Source organism: Lepidochelys olivacea (genome assembly GCF_965140295.1).
Source record: "Lepidochelys olivacea isolate rLepOli2 genome assembly, chromosome: 2".
NCBI classification, from domain to species: Eukaryota; Metazoa; Chordata; order Testudines; family Cheloniidae; genus Lepidochelys; species Lepidochelys olivacea.
In genome coordinates, this window is record NC_140412.1 from 38,429,372 (window position 1) to 38,443,217 (window position 13,846).

The 13,846-nt window shown below is 39.3% G+C and overlaps 1 protein-coding gene across 2 annotated transcripts in view; it reads left to right on the top strand.

Moving 5' to 3' along the window:
- NCALD (neurocalcin delta) overlaps nt 1-11,638 on the top strand; it is an 81,923-nt gene extending 70,285 nt beyond the window's left edge. For both annotated transcript variants that reach the window (XM_084619576.1, XM_084619575.1), the window contains exons 3-4: nt 1,295-1,400; nt 5,993-11,638. In XM_084619576.1, coding sequence (XP_084475702.1) covers nt 1,295-1,400; nt 5,993-6,090 — 204 coding nt within the window. In that variant the 3' untranslated portion in view covers nt 6,091-11,638. The remainder of the gene's footprint in view (nt 1-1,294; nt 1,401-5,992) is intronic.
- The last annotated feature ends 2,208 nt before the right edge of the window (nt 11,639-13,846 follow it).

The following is a 13,846-nucleotide window of genomic DNA, read 5'->3' on the forward strand; positions in this document are numbered from 1 at the left end:
AGCAGGACATTCGTCATTCAGAGAAGGAAGTGTCTTGCGTTGTTTAACAGTATCCTCCAGGTGATGAAGCTGTGTTGCTGTGCTCCAGACGCAGTTCCCTTGAGTCCCCTTTGACTTGATGGTTAAAACCTCCAGAACAAAGGGCCTTCATGAAGGGGCAGATGGCAAGCTAGAAAGTGGAATTAAATTAAGTGATCTTGGGCCTACACCCAGGACGAAAAACTCTGAGTGGGAGAGGAAATAACCAAAGTGGTGATGCCTTGGGCCAAATTTATAAAATGGCTGCTACAAATTTTGCATGTTCACCTGTGGTATCTGGAAAATACGTATTTGTGCATGTGCAAATAGGGATTTAGGTGCACAATTACCCGTTTTGCATGCAAAAATACAGTGTGCATGTGCAAACACAGGTTTGCATGCACACTCAGTGTGTCCACATTTTGCAGGCACAATTCAGGGAGCCAATTTAGAAAATATGGCTCTTTTTGTCATAAGATTAAAATTCTCTAATCTATCTCTCTTAATAGGAGGAATAGCAGAGGAACGTAATATATCACAAATAGAGTATATACATAAAATATGTTGAAAACACTACAATTTTGGTGTGGCACCAGGATTTCTCTTTGTGGAATGACCCAGATGAGGTTGTTGTATCTAAGTCAGTGTACGCACATACAAAACTTGGTGCAGTAAAATATCTTATTTTGTAATGTTCTAGGCACTTCACAGGCATGCAGTAAGATGGGTTCCCCTGCCCTGGAAAGGTTATGGCATAAACAGACAAAATAACTGACAAAAGAGTGAGGAAGGATGCCGAACTGGGGGCAAAGTAAATAATGGGGAATGGGAATGGAGTGGGAGGTTGGGGAAAGGATGTGCAAAAAGATTAAAGAGTTGTCTGCATGGTACAGTGTGTGTATCGTGTTATATTTGGAACCATCCATTCGTTAGTTTATTGATCTAATGTATTTTGATGATTTGTAGTAATGTGCTGTACGTATGATAAATTGTTCTGAAGTATATTGCAATAGGGAACAATACAAGTCCCAAGCCAGAATTATATTCAACAGCAACTAGATAAGGAAACAAGGTTATTTATCAGAGAGTCTCCAGTGTAAAAGAGCAAATGTATGTATAGTTTTGTGCATTGTCACTCTCACTAGGAATCTGTGGTGAGAATCCAGGCTAAGGTTTATGTGATGCTATGTTTGTTTTTTCAGCATCTAATAATTGCTAATAATCTATTCAGATCAGATATCTATTATCAACACTTTGCTTCTATCACCTCACTTAGGCAATCTATAAGATGGTTTCTTCGGTAATGAAGATGCCAGAAGATGAGTCAACACCAGAGAAAAGAACAGAGAAAATCTTCCGTCAGATGGACACCAATCGAGATGGTAGGAATCTTAGGCATTTCCCTTTAACCCTCTGTACTCTGCAGTTACTGACAGCTGGATTTCCATCAAAGAGCTAGACTGATTTAGGAAGTAGAGAGAGATCACTCTGATGTCAAGACAGTCAGTGGGCTCAATCTCTCCCCTAAGGATTTTTAAAGCAGTGACTCCTATGGCCGTGGGGAAGTCACTTAGGACCTGATTATGCTCTAGCTCTGCTAAATTCAGTGCAAAGAGGCTCTGGATTCTACTAGTGCAATTGAAAGCAGAACTTGGCCCTTTAACCTGTCTGCTGCAGTTTCTCCATTTATCTAACTCACAAAAGGTTAGGGGAGGGTTTATTAGTTAATGTTGATAAAATGCCTTGAAGATGAAAACACGAAGGGCTAGATCACAAAGGGACTTTGATGTTGTAACCCCTAACTCCTAGGCTGCATAGTGGAAACCTCAGCCCCAGGTTAGGTGCCCAGGCTTCCCATATAGCACATGGAGCAAGTTAGGCACATGAGAGAGGGATCTTCTGAAGCCAGCAAGCTGAGCAGGGCGCTGCCTAAACTACCCAGAAGTGAAATGCAGAAGAAAGGGGTGGGGCTTAGGGTCCAGATCGGGCCCTCTAGGCACCAGACTGATGAGATGGGCTGGAGGAAGATGCCTATCTCTGCTTGGGATTCTCAGCCGTAAAAACCTCTTCTGGAGTTAGATGCCTAAACCAGGTCAGCCCTTTCTTGCAAAAACACACACAGAGAAAAACCCACCCAGTTATAGCCCTTAGCCAGGGCGCACACCTGGGATTGGGAGACTCAGATTCTTTAGAGCAGGGACATGAACTCAGGTCTCCATGCTCTACACCACCAGGCTGTGGGGTTTTCTGGGGCAGGTCTTGCTCTCTCTCTCCTGTTGAAGCTGTTCCACTTGATATAAATAATTAAATAGTCAGTGGAGCAGGCACTTGAAGAGGACACTCCCACATCCCAGGTGAGCCCCTAACAACTGGATATAGAGTCAGTCTCTTGCTGTCTATTTCTCTGGCCCAATCAATGTTTAATTATTTGTAGCTTAATCAGGAGAGTTAGAGTGAGCCCCCTGAGTACCAAGAGCCTGCTCTAAACATTCACTCCTGGAATGTGGGTGCTGTGAGTTCAAGTCAGGCAGCGGGTTTCCCACATCCCAGGTGAGTGTGTGTATGGTAACACCCATTGTTTCATGTTCTCTATGTATATAAATCTCCCCACTGTATTTTCCACTGAATGTGTCCGATGAAGTGAGCTGTAGCTCACGAAAGATTATGCTACAATAAATTTGTTGTCTCTAAGGTGCAACAAGTACTCCTTTTCTTTTTGCGAATACAGACTAACACAGCTGCTGCTCTGAAACCTATCTCCCTTTAGTCTCCTTTAAAATTCCCTGTCTAACAGCATAGCTGGCTCTTGAAGAGTGTGTTGAATTAGGAGCTTTGATCAAGTGTGTTAGGAATCTCATTGTTTTGGGAAAAACAGAAGTATAGTAGAACCTCAGAGTTGTGATCACCTCGGGAATGGAGGTTGTTCATAACTCTGAACAAAACTTTTATTTTCCAAAAGTTTACAACTGAACATTGATTTAATACAGCTTTGAAACTTTACTATGCAGAAGGAAAATGGTGCTTTTAACTATTTGAATTTAAATGAAAAAGTCACAGAAACTGTTTCCTTACCTTGACAAATCTTTTTTTAAACTTTCCCTTTATTTTTTTAGTAGTTTACATTTAGCATAATACTATACTGTATTTGGTGAGGGGTTTGGGGGTTTTTTGGTCTCTGCTGCTGCCTGATTGTGTACTTCCAGTTCCAAATGAGGTCTGTGGTTGACCAGTTAGCTTGTAACTGAGGTTCTACTGTACTGCCTGTTGAGCAGATGAATTTGGTCTTCATTACTTATTATGATTTATTAGTATTGTGGTCACACTTAAACACAGCAGTCGGGATCGGAGACCCGTTGTTCTAGGCACTGTGCAAACACATAGCAGTAGACAGTGCCTGCCCCAAAGAGCTTACATGCTACAGGCCCAGTCCAGCAAAGACTTAGATATGTGCTTATCTGTGTGCACCGTGAGTAATCCCATGGTCTTCTATTAAGCACATGCCTAAACCTTTGCAGGATTGTGGCTTTTCTAGAAAAGACGGGGAAAACCCAACAACGTAGAACCAGAATGTCAAGGGTATATGGCAAGTCATTCAGCAAGTGCTGTCCTGGGTCCCTCCTCTCTAGTGATAGGATACAAGTAATACTCTGTGGCTGCAATGGGAGTTACTCACACACTGCCATGGGAGAGTAGAAGCCCATCTGGTTTGCAGAGCAGCATCAGCAATGTACTTTGGAGAAGATGCAAATTAGAGTTGAGCAGAATTCAGAATGTCTATCCCACAGGGAATTCCAACATTTCAACATTTGTTTTCATCCCAGCTCAGGACAAGAAATCGAAATTTTGAAAGAAAAAAAAGTGTGGGGGGAACAAAGATACTGAAGTGTTTTGATTTGGAAATGTAGAAATGTTTCTTTTTGACATTTTCAGTCCAAATGAAACTTTTTACACTCTCCAATTGAAATGCTTTGTTTGAAGTCAGTTCAACAGTAAATTGCATTTCCCATTGTGGCATATTACCTCGTGGGAGTTCAGGTGAGGCACAAATCCACATTGTATTACGGGAGAGGTATTTTCCCGGGAGCTCCGAATGGGGGCCCAAACTACAAATCCCATAAGGCAATGTGCTGAGAGGGAAATGCAGTTCAATGTTTTATTGAACAAAACAAAACATTTTGGGTCAGTTCAACAAAACAGAATATCTGATTCTGGTCAACTCAACCCAATCTGAAATATTTGATTCCAATTTTTCCCAATGGAAAGTCAAATTTTCAGCTAAATCAAGATTTTTCCCATAGAAAATTTTGATTTTTGCAGAAACAGATTTTTTTTTTTTTTGGCCAGAATGTCATAGAATCTAGAAATGTGGATCTGGGACATCAAGAAGTCATCAAGCCCAGTCCCCTGTGTTGGATAAAGTAAACCCAGGCCATCCTTGACAGGTGTTTCTCCAACCTGTTCTTAAAAACCTCCAGTGATGTGTATTCCTCAACCTCTCTTGGAAGCCTATTCCAGAGCTTAACTATCTTTATAGTTAAAAAGTTTTTCCTAATATCTAACCTAAATCTCCCTTACTGTAGATCAAGCCCATTACTACGTGTCCTACCTTGAGGGGACACATGGAGAACAATTGATCACCGTCCTCTTTATAATAACCTTTAATGTATTTGAAGACTAATCAGGTCCCCACTCAGGTGTCCTTTTCTCAAGTTTAACCATGCCCACTTTTCTTAACCTTTCCTCATAAGTCAAGTTTTCTAAACCTTTTACCCTTTTTGTTGCTCTCCTCTGGACTCTCTCCAATTTGTCCACAGTTTTCACAAAGAGTGGCACCCAGAATTAGACACAGTACTCCAGCTGAGGCCTCAGCAGTGCTGAGAAGAGCAGGACAATTATTTGTCTTACATATGACACTCCTGTTAATACACCTCCAGAATAGCAGCCTTATTAGCAATTGTGTCACGTTATCTCATATTCAGTTTGTGAACCACTATAACCCCCCGATCCTTTTCAGCAGTACTATCACCTAGCCAGTTATTCCCCATTTTGTAGCTGTGCATTTGATTTTTTCCTTCCGACATGAAGCCCTTTGCATTTATCTTTACTGAATTTCATCTTGTTGAATTCAGACGAATTCTCCATTCCAGTGGAAGTTTTTTTATCTGCTCTATTGCACATGAGCTTCTGAGATAGAGGTTGCCCTGTAGTGATAAAACCTGCCGTTACAAATTTCCTGCTCAGCACCTAGATACTACTGTAATGGGCACTGTAAAGAAACCCCAGGTGAATAGATGGATATGGGTTCTTAATTCAAACATACATTTGGAAAAGGCACTTGTGTGTACTCAGAGCAAGTCCATAGCTTTTAGAGCCTGCCTGTCTCCTCCTGTGATTCTGGGTCAGTTGCAAGGAACCAAAGCACTTGTGCCACCTGCCTTCACATTTGAATGGAGGGAGCATTCTCAGAGCATGTCTACACTTATCATGGATCAACGCTGTGGCAGTCGAACCACTGGGGGTTGATATAGAGGGTCTAGTGAAGACCCACTAAATCGACCACAGATTGCTCTCCCGTTGACTCTGGTACACCACCGGAACTAGAAGCCTAAGGTAAGTCAATGGGAGAGTTTCTCCCGTCAACCCAGTGTGGTGTAGACACCGCAATAAGTCGACCTAAGCTACATTATTCACGTATCTGGAGTTGTGTAACTTAGGTCAACTTAACCCCAAAGTGTAGACCTGCCCTCAGAGAGGGTTCTTCAGATCTGAAAGTCTCTCCACACAGTATTGATCCACCAGAGCCTAGATTTTGCTACTTTCAGGCAGGCTGCAAGGCCTAACCATTTCTCCATGCTTTCCTTGTAGTGACAATTTGTAAATTTCCAGATGTATCCATAGTGTTAAAGCATTGCATATGTGCTGTGATTGATTAGTGCATTTTATAATGCTAAACAAACTTTTTTTTTTTTATTAGGCAAACTCTCTTTGGAAGAGTTCATCCGAGGAGCCAAGAGTGATCCATCCATAGTCCGTCTCCTTCAGTGTGATCCTAGCAGTGCAGGGCAATTCTAAAACAGTTCTTTGGATGAATTGTGTATCTGCTTTTTGTTTTTTGTTTTTTTTGCCAAACAACATTCATGGTGGTGTTGCCTCTGTATGACCAGTTATGCCTTCTTTTGTGGCATCTTTTAGCTTCTTTTGTTGTGGATTAATTATAAGAATGCTGAATGCTCTTAATAGTTTGTCCAGAACACAGACAGAATACTGTTTTAAATGGACATTGTGGTGTTAACTTGTTTAGAAGATTTTATTTTGTTCAATTTGTCTGTTCTCAAAAGTAAACCACAAGAAGGAAGAAACCTTCAGCAACATATTATTGCCACATTTAGAATGCTACTTTAATAGTTGAAAATTCACCCGCAGGATCTGAAGCACAATAGTGGTTGAAGTGCAAAGTGTTACAACAGGTGCAGTATTTGATTTGTACAGTCTTTTTTTATCCAGCAGGCACAAGAGAAACTACAAAACAGGATGAGTAAGAAGTGTTAATACAATAAGTTAGCAAATTCTAGCCTACTTCAGTCTCCCTACAATGCCACGTTGTTTCAATACTGTGAAAGTTTTTAAGGTGCATTGAGAAGGGGGGGAGGGAATGATCAGCTGTTTTTTTTAACAGGCTTATGCTGGTTGATTTAACATGTGTTTGATTTCCAAATAAAACCAATTTATAATTCTAATTAAAACAAAAAACCAGGTGGATGTTACCTGTTGCCATTTAGAATTAGTAAGTGTAGTTGTGTATATGACAAACTGGGTATTGAACACAAATTTAAGCGAGATGTGTGTTGAATGAGAGATTTTCAGATTAGTAATAAAGCAGTTTCTACTGCAGGAGACTGGGAGTTGAGCTCAGAAATAACAATTGTGCAACCTTAAGCAGCTGACACTGAGACATGTCCACTGTCATGAATGTTCTTGTCTAGATTGGACTGCTTGCGCGCGCGCGCTCTCTCTCTCTCTCTCTCTCTCTCTCTTCCTGTGTCTGCTTCTAAAGGTTGGAGAGCTATCACAAACTGTTTTAAAGCTAGAATTGTAGAATTCATACTTCATTTACTTTAGTGGGGTTGAAAGATCTGTACTGAAACAAGGAAATGGTACGCTTAATGATATATATATATATAAATGTTTAAAAAAATTAGATGTAAGAGAAAACTGTTGAATGTTTATCTTTTCACTTGGATGCAAAAGGATTTCTGAACCTTGCTGCTGCAAAATTCTTTCATTTGGTCAGGGTCACTATATTCCAAGCAGTGTGTACGTTTGGGATCTCTTAAGGAATTTGCAAGCACTGCTTTGGCAAAAAAGCTTAGCAATGGGAGGTATTATGCTGACCAAGTTTGAGATAACCTGTCATTTGTTGAGTCTGCTTTGTGATACGGTAGGTGATATATCACTGCAGTCACTGCCCAATATCAGGAACTTATGAGACTGCTGTAGTATAATCATTGTGTGAGGGGTGAGGTTGATATTCTATTAAGTGACCTTGTAATGCTAAACCCCAACTAGCCTTAATTTAAAATAAACTGAGTAAAATAGGTTAGATCTGCTGCTGCAGACTAGTTAAATGCTGATTAGCCATCAGATAAAAGCAGTAGAATATATTAAGAAGTTTTTGCTTATCACTAGCTAGGAGAACATATGTACAGTAATTTAGGAAGGAAAAAGATTCTTGACTTAATTCTCAATACCATTTTGTCCTGTCATGCTTAACATATGGTGCACAATGAAAATTAATTATAGATAACATAGTTAATCAGTTCTTTCAAATTTACTATAAGTGGCAAAGCAATCCTGAATAAAAGGTCATCAGGCCCATTTCTTTGTCTCAGATGACCTAAAGGGCTTATCCAGAATCAATTTCAATTTAAAGTGGTTACAGAAATGCCATTGATGTAATTCTCCTGCTAAATGAGCTAAAAGACTAGACCGAGTCGTGTGTGAGAGACAGACAGAGGAATACACAAGTGCAGGTTCAATACATAACTTTTTTAGTTTTTGGCATAGTCACTGGAAATACTACAGTGAAATTTTCTGGTTGGCTGAAATGGTTTTTGCCTATTTCCCATCCCTGTCTTATCCACACCCCATTGGAGATACTATGCACAAAATAGAACATTTAAAGCACTTGTGCTCTTTGAGATAATTTTTTGTTTGCCAGTAATAGACCTTAGAAAGGCTTTGGCCCTAAAAGAAATCTGCAGAGATCTCCTCATGCTGAGTCAAGGGTCAGTTCTCGCCTTATTGTCTGGAGGGTCATTTTTCATTTGGACAAATCTGGCTAGATCCTTGGTTGTTGTAAATTGCTGCATTAAGGTGAATGGATCTACACTGACATATACCCACTAAGGATCTGCTCCTTAATCAAACATAAGCAATCAGTGTCACTGTATTAAAGCCCTTCTTTGGGTCACTTCATCACATCCACTACATAGGAAAATAAATTGGAATATAAATTTTCTTAGAAATCTGAATACATATTGAAAAATTCCAATCCCAGATATCATTGCAGGCTTGTGGATCAAAAGCAGACAAGCTAGAAAAATTGACGTTTATTAAAGTTGAAGTAAAGTATGCAAAGTGGATAGCTCCTACAATTAATTTGTTTCTAATACAGTGAAAGCAGTTGCATGTGACTGAAACTATTAAAATTTTGCCTTTTTTAAGCAGCTGCGTTCCATCTCTTTTTTTGTATTATGACAATCCTTTGGCCCAGAACCTAGTTCCTCAGTTTGGTGTTTGGCTGTTTTTTGACAGAAGCAATTTGTGTATTAGTACTTTAAACTATGTGCTTGAAAATGCAACCTGTGATATGACCCCAGGCCAGTGGAATTGTAATTCTTTCCACTGAAAGACTAGGAATGTAACCCACAGCTGCAGAGGACATAAATAACTGGAGATATGGTTATTGTATAAACATTTACAAAATGCATGAAGATTATTCCTTATTCCTGCCTGCCTTTCGCAATTTATTTTGTTTCAAAATATTAACTGTTCCTTTCTTACTCTGCAAGTAAAAATTGTAGATATTTTTAAATGATCGATAATTGAATTTGTTAAATGAATATCTGCAGTTTATTGGTTAACAAAACATACATAGTACTGGTATGCATCATTTCTTTGTCTTGCTAATTGTCATTATTAACTTCAGTGATCTCTCAAAAAAAGAATGACCAAAACTATATGTCACAGTAGCATAGCTGTTTTTAAGGGAATGAATTAAAATATCTGACTCTCAGACTGTAGACAGTACAGGCTGCTTGATACCACTTACTATAACTGTGTAGATACATTTTCAATAATACTTGTGTATGTTTGATAGGTAAACTTGACTGATCTGGCATGCAAAAATGTTTAGTGTTTTGTAGACCTAGCAACTGTAAAAGTACATAAGTTAGAACTCTATTTACATGGAATTCCTAGTGAACAGAAGGGGTGTTAGTTCCTTGCGGAGGGCTTGCCCTTAAAGGAGAGTACCAGACATCTGTGCAGACTAACTGGTGTACAGAAGCTATAGCAGCCAAGCTGTAAAGCCATTCAGTATTCACTTTACTGAGCTCTGAGATTGGGAACTTGAAACAGCCCCTATAAAGCCAGCTAGCATACTCTTTTGGACACTCTGGGTTTGAGGGGAAATGAAGCACAACCCTCTTCCAACATCTGAAACCCCATGAACCCAAAGGATTTGGAGGTCCTCTGAGACCTTCAGGTAAAGTTGTAGTATACTTTCTACTAAGCTTATGACTTTTTTGAACGTTTCTCACCATCATTGTTGAGTTGCCTCATGCTTCATTATTTTCTGTTTTACCATTTGACCTGTACACACTCTCATGTTTAAATATCCTAAACATTACCGTTGTTTTAGAACAACAGAAAACTATGTATATAACTACTTTAAATGGAAGATGTATAAGTGCACCTTGAAATGTGTAAGATGTGCACCTAGAGACAATTATACTATGATGCTCTAAGAACAGAACAGTTCCCCACACCTTTCTCAGTACATTTGTACTTGCTAATGTGGTACTTGGTGAAGTTCTGTTGCCTGCAATGTACAGGAGGTCCCACTAGATGATCACAGTGGTCCCTTCTGACCTTTAAAGTCTATGACTCTGAGGTAAACCTGTACATTCAAAGCTAACTTTGTAAGATCTGAGATGTCCCTTTTTCTAAAACAATGCTTATTTTGTGAGCTCAGGAAAAAGCACAGCAACATGAGCAGAGCAGCCCAGACAAGGTAAGGGAAACGTCAGTAGCAGAGGCCACCAGCCAGCCATAATTCCTAGATGTTTCATATTGCAGCCCGGTGTACTAACATTAGAGTAGGGTGTAGTTACACCCTATGCTGGTGGAAGTGTGAGTTTGAGGCTAGGGTCATTTTTCTAATGAATCACTGTTACAGAACCACCTTTTCTACATAACTCTGCTGATTCAGTTAGTACCTGTGGTGGGTTGGTCTTTTGGCTGCAAGATGAAGTGACAGGTGCAAGACCTGCTGGAAGGAATATTTTACCCACGGTTTGGTAAGTAGGGCTTCAAACTACAGCATAGCAGGTTTAGATTAAATCTCAGGAAAAACTTCCTTAGTGTAAGAACAGTAGGGCAATGAACAGACACCTCAGGAGGTGGTGGAAGCTTCTTCACTGGAGGTTTTCAAAAGCAGGCTGGATAGCTATCTGTCTTGGATGTTTAGCCACAACAAATCCTGCATCTTTGCAGGGGGTTAAACTAGATGACCCTTATGGTCCCTTCTAACCCTAAGTATCCTGGATCTTTCTTTGCTCTGTGTTTCACTGTACATTTACACACTATTTAATATATTTAAAGAAGGAGAAATTGTTTTTTATAGATGTTAAGGACACTAATTATAAAAGCATAAAGAAGCTTTGCAAACACTGGACAAATAACACTCAAGGGCGGACGGACAAAGGCAGAACAGTAGGTTGGAACCTTATTGTCTCTACCACCAAAACCAAGTATATTTCCAACAAGCTACAGGATCACAGCAGGTGCTTTTGAGAAGAGTGGGTAATTAGTTCTGCTTCTCTAGTATTTTCCCCATGGTGCACTGGCACATTTTTGGTATATTTATGTGTTGTTTACTAGCTGTTTTAAAGACAAAGGGCCCTCCCTTGAATATTGTGTTGTCATTTACACCTGTGCAAACTGGGTGTACACTGCTGCCAGTTCAGAATTGTATAGTTCTCCATTCGCTTTGCACAGCTGTAAATGGCTACCCAAGATGCAAAGCAGTGGAGAATCAGGCCCAAAGTGCTGAGATTCAACTAGGCTTGGCAGAATTTTGAAATTTTTTTATATAATTTTGACTGATCAATGCTTATTTTTAAGAATTTTTTCAATATTTATCTATTTATCTCTTGAAATTTTCATAGTTGTGGGAAATTGCGGGTGGGTGGAACCAGACAATATGGGTGGCCAGGCAATAATTATTTAATGACAGCCAATGTTGGCAGACAAAATGTTAAAGCTTTATAACTGTTAAAAACACAAATTGTCAACATCACATGTCAAAAATAAACAAATTAAATATCCTTAAATCAAATGCTAATAAGTTCTCAAGCAGCATTTTTCTTACTTTACCAATCTGTAAATTTTCCTTATCAATAGAAATATATATGCATATTTTTTAAATCAAATCCTTCCAACCCTAGATATTACTACGTAAAAAATGGCACCTTCTTACTCAGCAGATCTGCTCCCCGTGTCTAGTCAGAGTCAGAGCTACTGACTGCAGTGACATAAATAAGTTTTTAATACTTTTTGCCTCAGAGTCCACGTCTGGAGGAGAGGCAGGTGGATTTTGTGCCTTCATGTGCATCATCAACAGAACTGTTTACTGTGCTCCAATTAGAACTCCAGCCAGGTTAGCAGATGTCACTGAGGGCATAAATGGAAGATAATGGCATTTCACAGGTGTAACTGAGGGCATAATTTGGCCTTCAGAACTTTGTTCCCCATCATGATACACAAGAAGGAAAGAACTCAGCTTGACTTTTGAAGGTCAGCTTTAGTTTTCAAGCTGACCTTGAAAAAAACCTTTACTTGTAAATTGAGAACATTTGATATACAATTATTATGAGGCAATGGGCATAGAACCCCATGATACCTATTTTACAGAATTTTTTCAGAGACATATTGCACTTAAATAAACAGCTATTTTTAAAAACATAAGGAAAAATGAAGAAGGGCCTGCAAATCAGCATGAAATACATTCACACTCTAGAAATGAAGAACACTGCAGGAGATGTTATATATGTATTCAGGTCATTTCGAAAAGTAGATCTATGTCTTTCCCCCACTCCCACCCTATGAGACTGTATCTGACTATAATACATATGACTATCTCACTGTATCTCTTCTTTCAGTGTGACTTTGGCTGGTGGTGTTGGGTTTCTAAGAATCTATATTGTTTGAGGTGGAGATAGTTTTGGAGCTGAGGTTGGTGCCACATTTTAGAGGTACAGGATGCACAAACTTCAGATCCTGCTCTGCCCACCTTTAATTATGTTAGTCTATGAAGCAAAATAATATCCATATAGATTTGATGCATTTCTTTGGGAATGCACATATTAAATTCCTTCAATCCTGCCCCAGAACATAGCATTATTTAATTGTACAGTAGGGATTAAAAAATCCCTCCTAAAATGTTTAATACACAATGAACAGGACAAATCAGAGCCCTCATATATAGTGAACAATATGATCAGAAAAATGAACAGATATTAATTGTGCCTTTGTCCAGAGATCAAGGTTTGAATTCACTACAGGTGCATTCACTCCTGGACTAAAGGCCATGCAGAATCTTTGCACCACTTCCGTCCTAGTTAAGGTCTAGCATTTGCCCAGGGGCGAATCTCTCCCTGTGTGGTACAGACTGAAAGACCCAGGAAAATCAATGTACAAAAAGTGAGAATTCTGTGTCCCTCAACAAAGCTTTACACTGGGGAATTTTTCAATTCAGTTGGTTAGTTCCATATTCTGAGGTAAAATTTTGCCCACCTTTTTAGTTGTGTTCCTTAACTGTGAGGTAAATGGATATTTCCCTGTCCACCCTGATGTAATCCCAAATAAACACCCTCAGCACAGGCACTCAGAGTATTAGGCTGAGTCAAGTCACTGGGTTTGGGTTCTCACTTACATACAGTACTTAATTACCATCATCTATTTGACAATTCTTCCCCTCCCAGTCAGTGAATATGAGGCACTAACGCTATGCCTTTGACATCTGGAAGTGCTGGTACTGGTGCATCTCTATGGGTCGACTTTTGTTGGGCAGGCCCAGGTTTGGGAGCCAGTGTTGTTGTGTTCTGCTCACCAAACCACAATATGTATTATTATTAAATATTGAACAAAACTCTAATCATCTGAAACAATTTGTGGGTTACATTATTTTGTTTCTATTAATCTGCTGCAAACTGAAGCTAATCAGTTTTGTTAGCCATTCCCATGGCTTATAGAGTATTGATTTCTTCAAGGTAAGGACAGTGTCTTCCTATGTGTCAGCTAGAGCTGGACAAAATTTTTCATCAGAAACTTTTCCCACTGAAAAATGCAGATTTGGGTTGACTGAAACATTTCATCGATTTGTGCCAAACTGTTTCAGTCAAAAAACACAAACAACATTCTGAAAAAATCTAAATGTTATATTTTGTTTGACATTTTTAAAACAAAACCTTTGGATTTTTCAGTGTAAAATGCCTTTTCATTTTGACACTGCAATTTCATTAATCTTTAAATAAAACCCTCAAAG